The following is a 19,136-nucleotide window of genomic DNA, read 5'->3' as shown; positions in this document are numbered from 1 at the left end:
TCCCTGTTCAGAGCCAGCCCCCTGCATGTTTCTTGGCCACACAGGCTAACAGAGGCTCTGTTGTGCTCTGCACTGATAGAAATGTACCAACCGAGGGAGTGAAAGGCAGAGGATAGATTCATGTTATACAATGTTAGTGCTATCAAAATACAGCTGGGCCTAAAGAGCCTATTCAGAAGCTCTAGATCGTGCTTAAAAAGTAAATAAGGCATCTTGAGCACAGCTGCCTTAAAAATGCAGCTTAGTGAAACAGTTAAGACCATTTTACAAAGTAACATAGGAAGCTGAGTTTGTTCTTAGTTTCCTTATGCACCAAAAGGAAAATGGAAGAGACAAAACTTGAAATATTGAAGTTGCATGTTTGGTTAATAACTAGACAAATGCCATAACTGTATTTTGCCAAAAGTCAGAGGGATGCAACTTACTTGCCCTACTAGGGCTACTTTTAAAGTCTGCTATTAGGTGTAAAAGTCACCCAGGCAACCAAGCCCAGCACAAGGGCCTCTGCACCACTCCTAGCCCAGAAAAGCACTCCATGGCCTCTACTGCTGTAACTCTATAATCCCTTTCCCTGAGAGCAAAGGTGATGAAGTGTGTGGACTCTCGCCAGAGAAGGGCCACAGAGGGGAGAAAGATGCTGTCATCTCTGCTCAGCCCTCACATTTCAAAGTGCCACAGCAGAAAGCCAAATCTGAAGGTGCGACAGCTCAAAGCAGCAGCACTCAATTCCTATGGAGTTGTCCCCTCTAGAGATAACCATAATGGTGCCAGGTCTCACGGGGAAATTGTGAGAGCTCTGAACTAAGCTATCGCAAGTGACGCAGGGGCATCACACAGAGACTTCTGTGGCTCTGAAGGGCACAAACTCTCTGCTTCCTCCCAGGAAGCATCTGCTCCTGACCAGCGTTTGGCCAGTAGACTTTATCAGGACAGGAGATACTCTCTGCCTACATATAGGATATGACCAAGAAACATGTCTTTGCATAGAATTCTACAGCAACTTTATTCTCCATTAACTTTGCTATAATTTGTTTCTTTATCACCTGCCCAGTTCATGATTTCTCTCATTAATCACTTAACTCTATTATTAAATCTGAGATGCATTTTTATAAAGTTAGGTAGGAAGGATAATTATTGTTGTAGAATGACTACTGCATATTAAATGCAAAACAAACAGTCCCCCAGAACCCACAAAGAACCTAGCCTTTGACTTCAACATGTGTGCCCAGAAAAAAAAGACTAAGAACTTCTACAGCTGAAAAAGGTCTCATTATTACTGTGGCTGGCCAGCTTCTTCCTCAGTCTACTTGCATCACAGTGGAGACATTGCTGTTGACCTTTTGGGGCAATACTTTTAAGTAGATGCCACAGCAAGCATTTTAGCTTATTTTGAAATCTCTGGTTCTTGTGACAAATTTGTAGCCTTAAGGTAATGTGAAAAGAGACAAGCTCACAAAAAAAAAAAAAAAGAAAAAGAGATGGGGTGGTTGGGAGGGAAGAGCATTGCTGCTGCTAACAGAGAAGTGACATGCCAGTGTGTTTGTGACATCTTACCTTATCCCCTGGCTGCGGTCTCATAAGAGAGACTTGATCATAGCCTCGTCGAACCAAAGCCCACAGTGCATCAAGTTTGCCCTGGAATAAAAATAAAAAAATAAAAAACCCCACCAAAATAAAACCCAACATGACCAAGAAATTTTGTGAAAACAGCATGAGATTAAACCAGAGGTGAGTTGATCCAGCCTTTCTGTATTAAACTGTCTGCACAAACATTGCTCCTGTGCTGTTGCCCTCTTTATACTGCTCATCTGGACAACCAGAAGAGAGACCTCAATGGGGTAAATATGTACCCAATATGCAATGGGCCAAATTCAGCCTGCTTGAAATGCACTGAGAATGACTGTAGTTTAATGTGAACAACTTCCCTAAGAGTCACAATTAGAATTAGACAGGTATGATGTTAACAAAAGGCAGAACAACAGAAGTACTGTACTGATGGGAGGTGAGCTGGAGCATGGATAAACAGCCACAAGACTACCTACTACCTCAACAGGCTTTAAAATTCACAGGTACTTTCCAGACGATAACTTCAAGCACTGTTAAACTCATCTGTAAGCATGGTGGGGAGAGGGAACCTCATCCCACAAAGCACTGGCTTGGGACATGGCCACAGATTTTTGGGATGAGCATGGTATGCTGCTCCCTTGGCCTGCGCTAGCCCTCCAGCTTCCTTCTCTGTAAGCGGAGATAACAGCTCTGCCCTGCCTCAAGGGTTGTGTGAGGATACATACATTAAAAGACAGGGAGACACCAGATACCATAATGACACAGGAGAAATGGGGATGAAAGTGTGGAGAGACTGAGCGACTCGCCCAAAATCAAACACTACGTCTTGTGGCTGAACTAGAGGGGAACAGAGCTGAATCCCAACCCAAGCCACCGTGCAGTCGAAGCACAAGGACTGTACGCTTTATCTGATCCTCTTTGTATGCTGCTTTGAGATAGCACAAACCAGCTTCTGCTGTCCCTAAGGGTTGAGATATCTGCTGTAGCATTCCAGGCTATGCGAAAGTACCTGAAAAGGTGAAAGCAGAGGGATTGGAGATCTCTGCTCATGCCCTCCAACACCCTCCACTCTTCCTCAAGAAACTATGGCAACACAGTGCCACGTGAAATGCACATTCCCAGAAATGGGCAAAGTTGAGGGTTACTGGCCATTTTTCTAAATAGGCTCTCCCAGCTCCGCCATAAGAAAGGCTGTGCTAAGGAAGTGGGATGTAGTAACATGCATGACAAAAGACTTGGTAAAACTGCAAGGCAGACATTACCTTGATTGGAGTATACCATTTCTGCTGGGAAGGTGGTTTTCTCACATTGGGCTTTTTCGGCTTGGGTTCCCATGGCTCATATTCCTGTTCAGGCAACTTAATAATAGCATTTTTGGGCTTCTCCAATTTTGCTCCTTCCTCTGTTGAGCCCTTGTCTCCCCATCGCACCTGAAGTCAGGAGAGCACACTGTAAGTAGAGACACTTCAGCAGTCCCCACCAGCAGGTGGATTCACAGACATTAATCTAGTTCCCATCAGATGGCCCAATGCCACCACCAAACATGAAGCCAGATTTATGAAGGCATTGAACTCCCACTGTAATCAGAAATACACATTTCAAGAGTCAAATAGTCTCACTCAAAAGCTGTTTGAACTACTAGCCTTTGCACCTTCTAGTAACCTAAGGTGTTGTGGGAATCAGAGCATCCAGGACAGATTAACCCATTTCCAGGTGAAATCTGAAGCGCTCTGCTAGGACACAGGTGTAATACACTTCCCATTGCCTCATGGAAAAAGCAGGCAGCAGCACCAGCTGAAGGCACGCAGTCTTTACAGCTAGTCACCCTAAGCAGCTCCTATTGTTCAGTTTGTAAAAAAAGGGTCAGTGGACAAGTACGTGAATGGTTTAAGAGCATCAGCCCTCAAACTTGTGCAGTTACTACTAAAACCAGCTCTTCCAAAGATGACCTTGCACAGTCACAAGAGAGGTCAGTAACCTTATCTTCACATACTATACACTACTACTTTCAAGCTGAAACTCTGATTTTGTTTCACTTGCCTCAAACAGAAATGTGACCCTGCATTCAAGGGCAATATATGATCCATAGGGTTACTCAGCATCAAGGATAGAATTCTCCCAAGGAAAATAGTTAAGGATATTGCAGCTGAAGTTTCATCTTAGACTTGCAGGGACTTGCTGAGAAGACATTGCTTTCATTCTGTGAGCCCTAGTTTGGTCTAGATCCTCGGCTGGCTTATATTAGCCTACCTCCCTCAGCTACCAGTTAGATCTAGTGGGAGTTTCTGGTGTGACATTTCTAAAAATCACCATTAGGCCCTCAGCTGATACCAGTGAGTGACAATTCCCTGCCTTATATTATCCATGATTAGGAATATTGAATTGATTTCACTAACATAGTCATTTACATGAGGTAGCAGCCAATCACAGCATTATCTGCTAACTCCCTGGAACATACATGCCATAGGACAGCACAAGGCAAATTTCTTTCACAATAACACCTCACTTTACACATCAAGACTGGCTTATGCGTGAATCCCAGGGCAGGATTTGATTCATTGCCCAATTTCGACAAGGATGTGGTTTTGTGCATTAGGAATTAATGCTTAACTGAAAAAACCCCAAAACAAAACCAAAACACACACAAAAGACAAAAAAAGACAAAAAAAGAAAAATCACTAGTTTAAATTAGCCAAACCAATTGCTTCTGGCCAGCCAGACACTGTATAGATGGTGCCCTCAAATACTCAAACCCAGCATAACGCTGCTTGAGACAAGAGAACTGGACGCAACTGCACTGAAGGGTTTGATTCAGTAAATTAAAACTTCTTTTGGTGCTTATCCTATTTCTTAACCTGCAAATTTTTTCTGGCTCATAATGCTAGATTTGTTTAATTTTTCATGCAAATGATGGCAGCTTGATGTCTGTGACTTGGACAGCAAGTGCAATCAGGCGGACAAGCCCTAATTAAATCTCAGTCTCTCCATCAGGGCCATTTTTTTAAAAATCACATAAAAACATATTGCTACTATTTATAATTAAATGTGCTGATTTTTACAACACTAAAGAACAAGCCAAATACCTCCATCCTCTTAATCCCACCAACACCTCGACCTCCATAATAAGATGCGTCCACAGTTGGCCACTTTTTCTTTGGCAATCCATCTTCATCATCTGATTCCTATGGGAAAGACAGGGAGATATTATTGCTGTTGTCACATAAATAGCATAAACTATGGAAAACAACTGAACATCCTATGGTCCAATCCTTGGATATCTGGCTTTGTGTGTAATACTTACTTGCTGAGAAAAAACAAAAAAGTCTCTTGTCTCTGCAGCTGCAATTTTAACTAGGAACGCCAAAGAGCATTGCCTATTCCTCTCTCCAGGCAGCTTTTATTTAGTCAAATATGCATTGAGCTTCAAAATCACAACTGACTTGTAAGGGAAGGCAAAGTGGAGATGAATCGTACATTATACTGGCTTGCCACTATGCTATGCAGAAAATGCAGCAATCAGCCCAAAGAAATCATTTATTAATTGCGCTTTTTAGAACTTAATGTCACCTAACGGGAAAAAAGCTACCACTGTGAGTTTTCCAACATGTGCATCTGACCCTTTTCTCATGGCAGCTGTAACCAGTTATTCTACGCTGCTTGATTCTTTGCAGAGTCTGGCTCAAGCAGTACAGTTTGGAACCAGGGCTCAGACTGGAGCATCTCCAAATTGTCAGGAAGCTCGGATCCAGAGTTTTTAACCTGAAATTATAGAGACTGCAGATTATTTTTCTGGAATGTAGGAGAATCTGAATCAGGGTTTCACTTCAGGTTCATTGTTCTGTTGTTGCTTAACTGAAAAAAAAAAAAAACAAACTGGCAAACGTTTCTGGTTTGACATCCCTGGGAACACATCTCCAGCTCTATCATTGAGAGCCGGTAGAAGTCACTGGGACTTCTCAGACTCCCTATCATTACGCTGTGTTCGGACAACTGAAAGTCACACCGTGACACACTCCAAGTACACACATAATTGAGGAAAGGGCCCACAAGCCTCCTACAATGCCATCTTAATTCCTCACACTCTTTATTAAAAGACAGATAACTACACCTCATGCTGATATGCAGATGCGCGTGCTGCTCTTGGACTGGCCACGCACAGTACTCTGCTTTCATCCGTACAAGTATGTTTCTAGAAACACTGCCCGAACTTAGTTTTTACTAAAAAAATAAAATAAAGAAATATCAAGTGAAATCCAAATACTAGAGAAGAACACAAATTATTGTCAGATTACTAGGTGATATTTGCTCAGAATTGCCCTACATGTTTCTATTGGAATGTAAAAGGAATTGAGAATACAAGAGCCAATAATAGCTTTTAAAAAACATGCCTTAATTTTTGTTTGTTCATATTTAACTTTTAGGTTATGCCTTGGAGAAGGGTATTCCCATCAGTTATTCAGTGACATCTGATCTCTCAGCTATGGTTCAGTTCCTCCAACAAATTCTTTAGTATGGCCAGGCAAGACTAGAGTTGACATTTCCATTAACTAGTAAGGGGATCTGGTTTGGGTTTTTGGTTGGGTATTTTTTTGCTGATTTGTTTTTATCCTAAGTCAGGAAAATAAATATATAAGGAAGGCACTGTGGTTTGGTGTTCAGTTCTGTTGTTTTACCTTTTTTTAAAGAGTATAACACATACACAAATTTTATCTCATTTCATGCCACATCTAAAACAGTACCCAGTGAACAACATCAGCAGTTTGAATTCATTTATATTTGATTTCATTGTGAACTTGAGTACTATAAAATATCCTGCCTCTTCCATGGGATATGACAGATTTCAAGTCTTCAAGTCTAACAGCTCTTATTGTTGGGAAGCCTGGCAGTAGCAGGACACAGTTAATAGCGATGGCTGATACTTTTCCAGCTGATAAAAGATTTATACCAAATACCCCCTACACTGAACACATAGCAAAGCAACATCAACAGCTACCACATACATATTGAAAAGTAACAGAAATCTAATGTTTGTGGTTTAGAACTAGTTTTAGATAACTATTCAGTTTAATAGCAGCAATATCAGACTACATCAGCTAAAAGGCAGGTCACCATACCTAGGGATGCTAGTGCTAAGTTTAACAAAACAACACTCCATACCGCATAAAGACAAGGCCAGGTAAAGGGATGGATAACATCTGTACTCTGTATTATTCCTGGAGGCTTACATCAGCTCCCAGTCTCTTTGATTGTATTTAAAATCTCTGCTGACCAGAATAATCACAAAGTAATTGGGAACTCTGCTGCAGGGTTGCAATGCTCTCGGAAGCCTCCTTCAAACACAGCGTGGTTGCAATTGCATGCTTCATGACAACACTAATCACCCTAAAATCAGCATGATTTTTGGTGTGTATTCTAAAGTTAAATTGTCACAGTGCTGCTGCCCAGGACAAGCAACAGGGTCACATACACGGTAATGGTGGCCTCTGGCAACCTCAAAACAGCAGCTGTGGTTGCCTCCTAATATTCATGCCAAGTTACAGCAAGTTAGCAGCAAACTGTAAGCTTCTTTTGTGGGTTAGGCAAGTATTTTTCCATCATTTAACTGCCTATGCCTAGGAAAGAAATAAAGGCAGGCATGAGTTTTCTCTGGAGGTACTTTTATTCATTACTATTATTTTCATTAAATTAATACAGTGAATCTAAGCTGAGGTCAGGGTCAGCGTCTTATGTCCCAAAAAGAGCTACATACAATCCTGCGTCAAACAGCTCACAGCCTAAGTGGAGAAAGGCTAAATATCCTTCCAAAGGTCACTCTGCAGCAGAGCCACAGCCAGGGCAGGCTCTCGTCTCCCTCTCCTGTAGCAAAGCCACAAGAATGTGGCCTTCGCTGTCCTTTCTTCCAGCTGCCAGACTTTGTTCCTTACTGCCAATCTGGGCTAAACTCCTGCTGAGAACAACAGCAGCTTTAATGGAGGATGGACAGGTTTCAGCACAGCTTGAGAAGCAAAGATTTGCTTACACACCTGTTTGATGTGCAGCAGAAGGAAAAAAGTATCATAGGAACTGTTGGTCTGAGGATTTCTAAGTTAAGCAATTATTTTTGCTGTAGATGGATATAATCTTGCTGTATGTATATTAAGAGGCTAGAAGGGAGAAACAACTGTCCTGACCCGAGAGACTTCCTCTCACAGCCTTCAAGCTGTCATTAAGACACCTACAGGGCTGACATTCTGGGGCAGCACAATACGCTACAGTGGCTGCAGCTTAAAAATAGCGTACTTACAGGCTCTGGAGGTGGTGGTGGCGGCGGCTCCTTGATCACCTGGAATATATAAGTAATGAGAGAAATCTGAGATAATGGTAAGTTTCTTCTGTCTCAATGCTATGTCCTTTCTGCTTTCTTGCTCATATCACAGATGGGTTGCCCTGTTCCATTCCCCCACATTCAATCCCCTCATTAGCCCCATTGCTTTTCAGCAAGCACAAAATAAATGCGGATTACAAGCTAAAATCCATCACATTGAACTATCTGATTAGTCAAGAAGTGCCCTATTAAGTAACTCTTAATACAGCTCCATATTCTGGAGCTGCCTTAAAAATGTCATATAATTACCAAGCTAGTGCAAAATATTCACTCAGAATCTGTAGCTCCTCTGAATAAAATAAAAAGAAAGCCTAACTCCTGTTAGAGTTAGGCTTTCTAAACAGGACTGTAACAGCTTATGCACATATTAGTAAATCAGTTCCATCACATTTTTCTGCAGCAGGTTTCAAATCTTGTTCTAAGGAGATCTCCATCCCTGCAGGAACTTGGGCCATGTCCATGAGCTCACTTAAACTTCTCATTCAGTGTCAAAATCACATAGGGTCTTGCCACATTCAAAAACCCAGACCAGAGGGACTTCAAAAGCACTTTATGCAATTTGTTAAATCAGGGCCTTACAAACCTGGCAGCATTTTTCTTAAACAACATTAACCACCCACTCCAACACTTCAACTCTGTGCTGAGATGAAACCAAGTCCAAAGAATAAAAACCTGTACTTACCACTGTGCAGCAAAGGGGCCAAAACCACCACAGAAGAGCCAGAGCCAGCAGCAGAAACAGAATCAGGAGAGCAATGAAAAGGACGGTCCCAGTCAGCTGCAAACAAGATGATTACTTCAGAGTTATCTGTGCATGTCACAAACAAGGCAGGAGCCCTGAAGTTACACATGTAGACTCGGCAAAATGAGGCGGGTTTCCCTCACTACGAGGGCTCAGGTAGATTGTGCGGTCAATCACTATTATCATTAGGGTCACATTAGTATTTGTTGTTACAAATCTGTATTTGAAGTCATGATTCAGGAAAGCACCTCCTGTTTGTGATGTGTATACATATAATTTACATCTAAATTTATGTTACGTTTATAGCCCACTAGATTCGAGGGTATTAAACTTGTATACAATCCATTCACAAATTTGTGCTGGCAAGTCCCTTAATACTGTCAGAGGGGCATTGCAAACTACATGACTACACTCTCAGGTGTGCAGAGTAACACTTCATCACTAGAAATGCAAAATATGCAACTGCTGATATTCAAAGAATGGGAATATTGGAGCTAAGAGCTTATGGGTAACTGTTTGCACATCATTACAGACCAGAACACAACTTACTTGCTCAGCCTCACCAGCTCCCAAGCCTGCCTGTATTGCCTCTCGGCTCAAACTGCACACACAAGCCCAGCCTGGGTGATTATGCAAACTAGTCCTTAATGCTGCTGGTTCTTGGTATGCTTCCTAGGGCTGGTTTGACTATTTTTTATGAGATGCTGTAATCATGATCTTAAGCATTTCCATTATATTCCATCTATTTATCTGCAAAGAACAGTGCAACACTGGGGCTGGATAGTTAAGGGTCTACATTCAAAATTAAAGTTAAATTTTCTTCAAAATGACTAGTATCCAAAAAATCAATCCAAGTTAACACTTGAAATCAGCTTTTCAGAGCAGCCAGACAACCAAAGATAATCACAGCTCTGAATTTCCTAGGTAAATCTTGAATTCTTTGCACTTGGAAGATTTCATGTCAGTGTGTTCAGAAGAGGTATTAACTCTGTGTATTGCTCTGATGACTACAAGAAAGCAGGTCTTCATATGCTGCTTGGCCCCTGCAGAACATACAGAGCATGTGGCTTTTTGGAAATTAAACATTTGTTGCAGATGGGCAGTGGCATGCTGGGACGTGCCGTTTCCTTAGACTGCACTGAGCTCTGGGATGAGGTTAAGATTAGCTCTGGTGCTCCAGCCATTTATTTTATACTGGGAAAAGAAACCCCTTCAACGGTGGATTTTCTGAGTTTGAGAAGAGGTTCAATTCACCAGCAACAGGGGTACCAGAGAATAGGCAAAACTTGGCAGCAAACTAGGAGAGCCTGGGACTACGAAGATGTGAAAAGAGCTTGAAGAAAGATCTGTGAATCAGGCTGAGGGAGTAGGAGCTGGCTAGAGGGGAAGCAGTAAGAGATTTTCAAAGAAGGATAGGTGGGAGGATAAATGGAAAGAAAGCAAATTATCCTCCATAAATCATCTTTGGAAAGTCCATGAGATTCACCTTACTAAATCAAACTACTTGCTGAATTCCCATGACACCAGAAACTGATGCTTAGCCTCTTCTTACAAAAGGAGTTCCCTTCACTGTTCCATGTGTGCTTGTTTTCCTCTTGGACAATTAAAAGGTTGAGGGTGGAAAAGAAAGTACTAGCTGATAAGAGCTTTGCAACATCTGGGTGAGATCCCAAGTGGCTCACTTGGGTGGTACCTAGTTCTTTCACAGGCCAAAGCCTGAAGCTGTCAGGACTGACATGTTCAAGACAGCACTAACACAACCACAGCTCCTACTCCATGCCTTTAGGCAGGTAGCCCAGTATCCCGTACCTCTGTGTCACAGCATCACCATTCCTCCACTGCTCTGTGGCCTCTTATTATAGATGCAACAAACCAACCTGTTTTGGGATACGTTATTTAGCTGACCTCATTCATTTGGTCAGGGAGCAGCTGAAAGCCAAGGTGGAACTTTGCATCGTGTGCCAGACCCCGTGCTCACAGGAGTCCTGTCAGAAGACACACTACTCAGCTGCAGTTCAGTGCTGCAGCCCCCCTCTCTGGCCCTCCTATGGCTCCATGTAGCACTAATGCATCTGGAAAGCAGACACCTCGGTGGCATGAATTCCCAGTGAAGTCATTTTGCTGAGAAAAGGGTGAGTAAAAGTCAAGCATAACTAAGAGGTATTGCTGCACTCCTTAAGAAGAAATCCAAGCACAGCAACAATGCAGTGCATGAGCCACAGATGCACATACCACTGCTACTGTTACTCCAAACACACGTTACCTCCTCATATAAATCACCAAGACATTCACCATCAGCAGCTCAGAAGCTGCCGGCAGCAAGAAGTTAGAGAGTCTTCTTTTAATGATTAAACACACAAAGCATCATAGTGAAGCTGGACTTCAAAAAGGAAATGGCAGACTTCATGCAGCTGAACAGAAATAAGCACAGGAATCACACAGGCTTTAGGGGTAAAGTGAAGAGAAGATACTTACTGTACAGAAAGGACAGAAGAGCCAGCTGGGGAGGAGAGCTGAGCAGGCCAGCTGACTGCCACCCACAGAAAAGGAAACAGGAGAGGAAAAGAAATGGAGGGAGTCTCTAAAATGAGAAGAGTGAAATGCATGAAATTAAGACAAAGGTGGAAACTGAACTGCCAACCTCCCTGCTTATGGGATGTAACCGGAATGAGACAGTCTGTTTTTTTATACCAGCTGAGAATCAGGGTCCCTGCCTCCTTCACATTCAATCTGCAAGAAGCTGGTCAAAAATTGTCAGATTGACAGGACTGGAGATTGGATTCCTCGCTTTATCCTAAGGCTACTGAGAAGAAAGCTTCCTCCATCCATGTTGTGGCCTGTAGGAAGCCAGCTAGGGCTAAGACTTCAGTCTTCATCAGAAATAAACTCCATATGGGTAACTAAATGCACCAGTTAACACTTGTGTTTCACTGTAGATTCAAAAGGTTTTATTGTACCTGAGGTAGAAGAGAGAAATAAAATGTGAAAATATCAGTCTTCAATGTAGATGATTTGGAGGAAAGTTTTGGAAAAATAAAAATAATCAGGTGAAGCAGGAAACACATCTCTGCTAAATTCTGAGTCCCTGCACCCCAGACTGTTCCAACAATCTGGTGTGAGATTTCCCAGCTTCATTGCTGAAAACATCAGAAAATCAGATTTGCAAGTTCCAGCACTGCCTCTATCTTCACTCCTGTCCTTCTGTTCTGCAGCTGTCAAAAAGGCCAGCAACGATTACAAACCAGTATGACAGCATTTGGCATAGGCTAAAAAGTCCTTTTGACACTAATAAAATTCAACTTTGATACGTGTTTGCTATCAGGTACTTCAAACTTTGTTTAGTCCACAAGCACAAGGCTAAATCTTTCGCTACCATACTTGCTTGCACCAGCTATGAGCGTTGCCTATTTTTACTCCAAGGCAAGGAAGAAGACTACTTATCTAGTAGTCAGCTGCTTCATCAAAATCTGTTTTAGAATCAATCAAAATGAAGGATCACTTCTAGCTGTTGGTCCCTGACACTCTACCTGGAAGTAGGTGGTCTTTATGACCAGGAGATGCTCATTTCACAGCCATTGCTGTCCCACAGCAGCACATTCTCTCTCAGCTGGGCTGAGCAGCAGCCTTTTGTAAAGAAGCTCATCCCAGGATCCAATGCTGCTATCTCTTTCTGGTCATTCCCTGTGATGCCAAGAGAAAAGCAAGCAGCTCCTGCCACTACAACTGTAAAAACGCCTTAGCGAATCCTGAACTAGTAAAGGCAAATTGTGGTGGTCTAAAAAACAAATACTGTAAGCTCCAACCAAAAAATAAGCATGTAAATCTAGAGGACCTTCCATGCTGTGGCCCCTCCAGATCCAAGTCCTGGAAGTTGCACCTTTCACCCCAGATCCCATAAGGAATCCCCAAAGCTCAACAGGGTGTTGCTTCCTGATGCTCTTTTTCCCCTCATTTGCCCAGATTCCCTTCTCATCAGATCCTAGCTTTGAGGGTCTCTCTTGATAGGAATGGGCAGCGTGACTTTTGTTGTAATTTTTTATTCAGTAAATCTATCATGATCATCATCAATAACAATTTAATTTTAACTAGCCCTGGTTATTTTTCAAAGAACTGCTGGGATCCAGTCAATAACCATGATGCAGAAGCTGTAGAGAGCTCATGCTCACTCAAGGAGGCTTTGCCTGAAGAGCCACCGTCTCTTTCCAAGATTCATATGATTTCTCTGTCAAGCCCCATTGCAATTACTTACACACTGTGTGCTGGTGATGCTGACAGAGCTGGAGATGAATGTTAGCCCGTTGTTCATGCTGACTTGTAGGAAAACCACCCTAAAGCACAAAACAGATACACTTATTTTAGTGTCATCTTTATACCCATTGTTCCTTTTATTCTGGCTGTGTTTTAGCCATTGGCTCATGAACACGCATGGATAAAATGTCCTGCTGAGTCAAGGCATGTTCATGGCTTCAGGTGCTTACCTGCATTTGTGTCTTTGCTTGCCCAGGAGCTACCCTTATTAGGTTGGCTTAATTGAGTTGGGGCATATGCTTTTTATTAAAAAACCTCCATCCCACCTGGGGCAAAGGGCACTAGGACAGTGAGTCATGACAAAGTCTCAGACATTTGGAATACTACCCTAGATAGCACAAGAAACTTTAAGGCTTTTTTTTTTTTAAAATCCTTCTGCAGCTTAAAGAGCCAGAATGTGTTTTCTTTTATATCCAAGTAAATCCAGAATAGCTGCACTGAGGTCAAGGGGTAAAAACACTGAAATAACAGTGAAATTAAAGAAGAATCTGGCCCTAGCCATTCTCCAATATCAGAGAAAGGGTTGAAAGAAAAAACCCAAAACCAAAACACCAAAACCACAACCAAACAAAAGACAACAAAAAAAAAAAAATCAAACAACTTTCCCTCACCCACAAATAGGAAAGGGGAGGGAGGTATTCCCCCTCAGCCCCAATACAGTATTTAAGCACCCACAAGATCACCCAGGGGCAAGGTAGGGCCTTGTGCCATGTCTCCCAGGAGCCTACAGGATTACAACAGCTGAAAAACACCAAAACTAGCCAGAGCAGGGCAAAACACAGGAAGCAACATTTACAACAGCAGCAAAGGAATTAAAATCAAGCATCTCTTTTCAATCAAAATTAAGAGTTTGCCTGGAATTCAATTACCTTTTGGTCTGAAAAAACAGGATATAGGAACAGAGTAGAAATCACCATTCTATGATATGGGACCACAGTCCAACAAGGCCTTAAGTTAAGCTGTGCTAAAGACTCAACATTGAATACAGCTATGCTGGCTCATATCAGGAGAGGACTTAGCACAAAGAGGATGGAGGTAATCCTGCCACACACACACAAAAATTCATTAGCTTGGCACTTCGGGCAAAATTCTGAGCTCGTGGCTCACTAATGACATCCTCATCCAGAGGTCTCCTCTCTTGACACATGCTGGAAAGCAATACTTACTGTCCAGCATCTTCTATCACTGGCGCAGGACAAAGTAAGTAAGTATCTTGAACAAGGGTCGGCTTTTCATCTGAAAAGAAACAAATATATCTGTCAGGGTTGAAAAAAAGAAATTGTTCCAAGCAGGCCACCTCCTAGAGAAGGGTTGACACCAATGAGAGCCGCAGACAAATTCAGTATAGAGGCAAGTACCAATATTCCCCAATGGTACTGATTACAAAGACAAGTACAAGCATGACCATTCCTGTTGATGCCAATATAACATTTCCAGGCTAGAGATACCACAGCTAAGAAGTCGAAGTACATCTCTGTTCCTGACAGCAGTGATCAGCCATTTTTGAAACCAGTTTTGAGCAATATTCATCTTGTCTGACAAGTGCATGCAAACTCTACTCATACTGAATATTCTGACCCCACGAGTTATTCAAGGGGTCAAAAGTATAGGGTTCAATTTTCGCCTACCCACTTCCAAACATACACAGAGAAGCTAAGGCTGCACTGTTTGAGCCCAAGGAAAAGGAAGAACAGAGATGGGGTGGAACTGAAGTGGACAGACACCAGAGGAAAAAAACCCCATGGTTGGTCATATATGGGAGACAGGAAGAGAGAGGCCACGTCTGATGTTACTGTGAGGACCCGTCCTGCACTAGCTGCTGCCTCACCTCTGTGGCAGCATCGTCTGTAAACAGCCCATGTTTATAGGGGTCTGGTGCTGGCAGAGTCAAAAGCAAGGCCATGGATGTTTTCCTGCCTCCCTGCACTCCGCTGCTCCAAGAGTCCGCAGTACTAACCCTGTTGCTTTCAAAAGCCACATCCAGAAAGCCAAGTCCCATGAACACAGAGAGGATACACAGCAGTAAACCTGCAATGCCACTCCACTAAAGGTGTGTAAGCTGTGGCACAAGAGCAGACAAGTCATGCTGTGACCGCACCTTAGCTCTGAATGGCCCAAAGCAGCTAAGGTGCTAGTCCAGAGAAAGACCGGTCCACAGAAGTCCAACCCAATGAATTAGGGACTGGTTAAAATTGCCAGCTTATTTAAAGCTCAGAGGCTTAGTTACTCTTTCTACCTAGGAAAAATAATTAACTCAAACAACAACAGATATAAGAGTTGTTCTTTCATGCTTCACCCACCCCAAACACACCTGAAGACAAAGGTCATTTTCCTGTTTTGACAGAGATGAGACCATGGAAATCAGTGATATGTTTTAGGGCCAGGCTGAGGGGAAAAAAGCCAGCCAGCATAGATCAATGTCTTATCACAACATCTGCTGCAGACCTAACCCAAGGAGAACGCAGCACAGAGGAGATGTGGAATTAGGATAGTCTTCCTCCTGTGTACTTCCAGGCCTGGGTCAGCATTCACTAAGTGAAGTCCAGTTAAGGTACCAGCACATCAGGGACAAGGAAGAAAAAAGCAAAAGTCTATCTACTTGGTAAACCACAAGAAACAAGTCCCTGGAAAAGGGCATCTGTAAGGGGAATGAGAGTGAGACCACCAGAGTTTATTTAATGCAGCCTCCACGTAGGCAACCAGGATGGTAAATGAAGGAGCAATTCATGTGCTCCCTCTTGTAAGTGAATTCACCGCTAGGGAAGGCACCAGTCTGACCACGACAGGATATGAAAGCCTCTACTGTGCTCTGCTAACAAGGGTAGCATATACAGAAAAGGAGCAAAGCTCCCCTCCCCACGCTGTGCTTTACCCTGCCAGACATACACTGCTTCTCGGGAAGAGGAGAGGACTGCTGAGAAACTGGACACTCAATCTTTTTTGACCATTCAGTCCTTTGCCTGGCTGCTGAGACAGCAAACAAAAGACCCTGTTTAGCACAGCGATGACAGGGAGTTTCCGCATTACATGCTCTCCGCGATGAGACCAGCAACTGGCGTCAGAGAGGAACGGAGTGGGCCTGGTAGGCCCTGCTTTATGGTGAGTGTCTCAGAAGCTAGTGAATAAAGAGTCTGAAGACACCATCAGGGAATCAAGATAGCATTATTACTTTTAGCTGGTGATGAACAAAGGAACAGGAAGTAATTTAATTTCTCCCTCTTAAAACCTGATACCCAGTCCTCACCGGCTGTATGCATCACCCACGTGCACCATTACAACGATGCTGAAATTCACCGTGCAGCAGCACACTCCACGTAAGCCCTCTTGACACAATGCCCACACGTCACAGGATTGACTAAAAAGGTCTATCAAGCTTCTGTTAGGCCTAGATCCTTAGTCAGCTCCCCCCACATCCACTGCAAGGACTCCCCCAACGTGGACGAGAGTTGGGCTGTGTCACCTCTGTCACTCATGAGGTGACACAGCCACAGGGGGCACTGGAATCTCTGCAAACTTACTGATAGTAAGGCTGTCGTTGAGCTTGAAGCTGCAGAGTACCTGGTCGATATTTCTTGCATGATAAAAGCCATTGCCTCTTACCACAACTTGAAATGATTCTGTAAGTAAGAAATAAAGGATTAATCAAAAATAGCTCAAATACAGCATTTCCTTCCAGAGTGATCTGAATTACAACATGACAATGGCTGTTCTCTGCCCTATGCCCAAAACAAAACATTCGCACTGACGCTCTCAATGCTCAGCAGCAATGGTCAGGAGTACTATAGTGGCACTAGTGCTTCACAGGGCAACATTTGTCTCAAGGTTGCTTCCACAAGCATCCCACTGACACCCAGTGCCTTAATTAAAGATGCCACAGTAATACTGTGAGCCTGACATGGCTGCTGTCATGTCATGGTTCCTCCATGGCTTTTGGGCATGACACCTTTGCTAACCATAAGCACAAGTCCTCCCTTCTACCTCCACAGCAGACTGCCCTTGGCTTTCAGCAGCAGCTCTGTTCAGGCAGATGCAGACACGCAGGAGTCCCCTCACACCCTCCTGTGAATCAGAGAGGAAGCTTTGCAATTGGTACAAGTCCTGGAAAAACACAATCTTTCAGTTCATACAGGAACTGAGCCTGTGCACAGCCCCATTAGCATCTGCTGCACATTGGAATAACTAAAGACCCAGGTGCTGCAATTTTCTTTGAGCTCTTCCCCCACACCCCTGCCCCAGCAGCAGCAACCACCAGTGGCACAAAAGACATGCCACATCAGACAGACTGTCCGCTGGCCAGAGCGAGTACTTCTAACCTGCCCTTCAGCTCTTCTCAACATCTGTTGCTTCAGTCTTGATGGGGAGGGCACCTGTGATTTCCATCATTACTGTGATAAGCAACTGTGATTTGTTCATCCAAGCAGGAAAAGCATTGTCAGTTTTTTCAGCCAGCCTTTCAGTGGTCTTTTTACCGACAGAACAGTTTCACATCTGAGTAAAGCCAACCTAGGAAGGCTGGTGTCAGAAGTGAGATCACAGCCACACATGCCCTCCACTGTTGGCATCATTGATCATGTTGCAGTGCACTGAGCTTGCTCACACACCTGAAAAATAACCCTCTGTTTGTTGCCAGACAGATCAGAAGGGTGATCTGCCTGGCTGAGCATCTGCTGGGACTAGAAATGTGCAGGAGAAGGGAAGGGACAGAGACAAGTGGTGGTAGCATCAGGTGAGTTTATGTCTATCATGAAACCCCCTCGAGTCAGTGTACACAGGACTGTTGGAAACAGGAAAGTTAATTTGAGGAAGAAGGTATTAGGAAGCCTGGTTTGCTTTCTCAGCTTCTCCACAGCAAGCTTTTAAAATTATTTCTTAGTAACCTACACGGGTAACACTTCTCAGAGCTCTGACAACAGCACAACACAACTGTTTGCTGCTCTCTCTTCCCTTTTACTTTACACAGGTGGAGCCTGACATGAAACCACAATCTTCTTCCTCTTGGGGCCAGCCCAAATTCCCAAGCTAGGCACAAGAAGCACCAGGAGGGAAAGCGGTAAGGAAAACCTTCCCTCCAAGTCACAAAATGCATTGTAGCTGCTACACTGACCACAGAGATAACAGCTTTAATGCAGGCAGGTGGAAAGATTTTTCAAGTTTGTCCTGTGCCAAATGTATTTTTGAAAATTCCTTTTACGCTACATGCAAGAAGCCAGCTGACAGCTGAGACCCACAGCAAAGTGCAGAAATAGCACTTTCACACATAAATCTCCTGCTTTAGCTGAAACCTCCACAGAGCTCACTTATACCAGCTGCTGAGCAGCATTTGAGATCAGCCCAATACCAGCGGAATACCAGCACAACATAGGACCAATTAATTTTCAAGCCACACGGAAAAGAATAAACTGTATAGAAGTTCTCCACTAGCAGCAAGTAAAACCATAAACAAGTCCACATGCATTATCAATTATACTGTGACCAACATACTAAAAATGAGAGGAAGACAGTGTTGATAAGACTGAGGGAAGCACTATCTAATTTTTAGTGATATGAGATCTGGGTTTTGATAACATTTCATACGATGCACCGCCACATTACTTGTATGCTTTGAAGAACAACTTGTTATTGGATAACATACATGAGGCCCAAAGGTGGCTGAAATACATATTCAGCTTAGTCTGCCCGCTCTTCACTATCAAGTTACTGCAAGGCAAGCTAGTATGAGGACGTGGAGTGCTTTAACTTTTCCATACAAACAGCTTGTTCTTGCTAAAAAACACATTCTCACAACACTGAGGTCTGCTGCAACTCTGGGTGAACTGGACAAGGGCATGGACAAGTTGTGATCAAGCACTGGAAACCCGCACTCTGGTTTTCCTCACGTAACTTTCCTTTAGAGCAGTGCTCTGAACTGGCACAGGCTGCACAGGAATCAGAGAAGATATTTTGGGGCAGGGGAGGGAGAGGAAGGGGAAATACCTACTGGCATGTGTATTAAAGTGAAACACACGCTTTGTCATTCTGCTGAAAAAAGATGATCAAATTTGAGACCTCACTGAGCACATCAAGAGCCAAATGCATAAAGCCAGCATCAGAATTTGGCCTCATTTTTAAGGGAAGGCTTATACCTCCTGGTTGCACTGGGGTTGGAGGGCACTTTAA

At 43.3% G+C, this 19,136-nt stretch overlaps 1 protein-coding gene across 1 annotated transcript in view; it reads right to left on the bottom strand.

The window, feature by feature from the left end:
* ANTXRL (ANTXR like) overlaps nucleotides 1–19,136 on the bottom strand; it is a 61,562-nt gene that overhangs the window by 20,657 nt on the left and 21,769 nt on the right. Inside the window, exons 10-17 of the mRNA XM_054832330.1 lie at nucleotides 16,499–16,597; nucleotides 14,147–14,216; nucleotides 12,922–13,000; nucleotides 8,613–8,708; nucleotides 7,850–7,888; nucleotides 4,650–4,748; nucleotides 2,829–2,996; nucleotides 1,555–1,635 (exon numbers count right to left, since the gene is read on the bottom strand). Coding sequence (XP_054688305.1) covers nucleotides 1,555–1,635; nucleotides 2,829–2,996; nucleotides 4,650–4,748; nucleotides 7,850–7,888; nucleotides 8,613–8,708; nucleotides 12,922–13,000; nucleotides 14,147–14,216; nucleotides 16,499–16,597 — 731 coding nt within the window. The remainder of the gene's footprint in view (nucleotides 1–1,554; nucleotides 1,636–2,828; nucleotides 2,997–4,649; nucleotides 4,749–7,849; nucleotides 7,889–8,612; nucleotides 8,709–12,921; nucleotides 13,001–14,146; nucleotides 14,217–16,498; nucleotides 16,598–19,136) is intronic.

Source organism: Grus americana, chromosome 7 (assembly GCF_028858705.1).
Source record: "Grus americana isolate bGruAme1 chromosome 7, bGruAme1.mat, whole genome shotgun sequence".
In the NCBI taxonomy this organism is placed as follows: domain Eukaryota; kingdom Metazoa; phylum Chordata; class Aves; order Gruiformes; family Gruidae; genus Grus; species Grus americana.
Note: the sequence above shows the minus strand (reverse complement) of the source record. Positions and strands in the feature narration are given on the sequence as shown.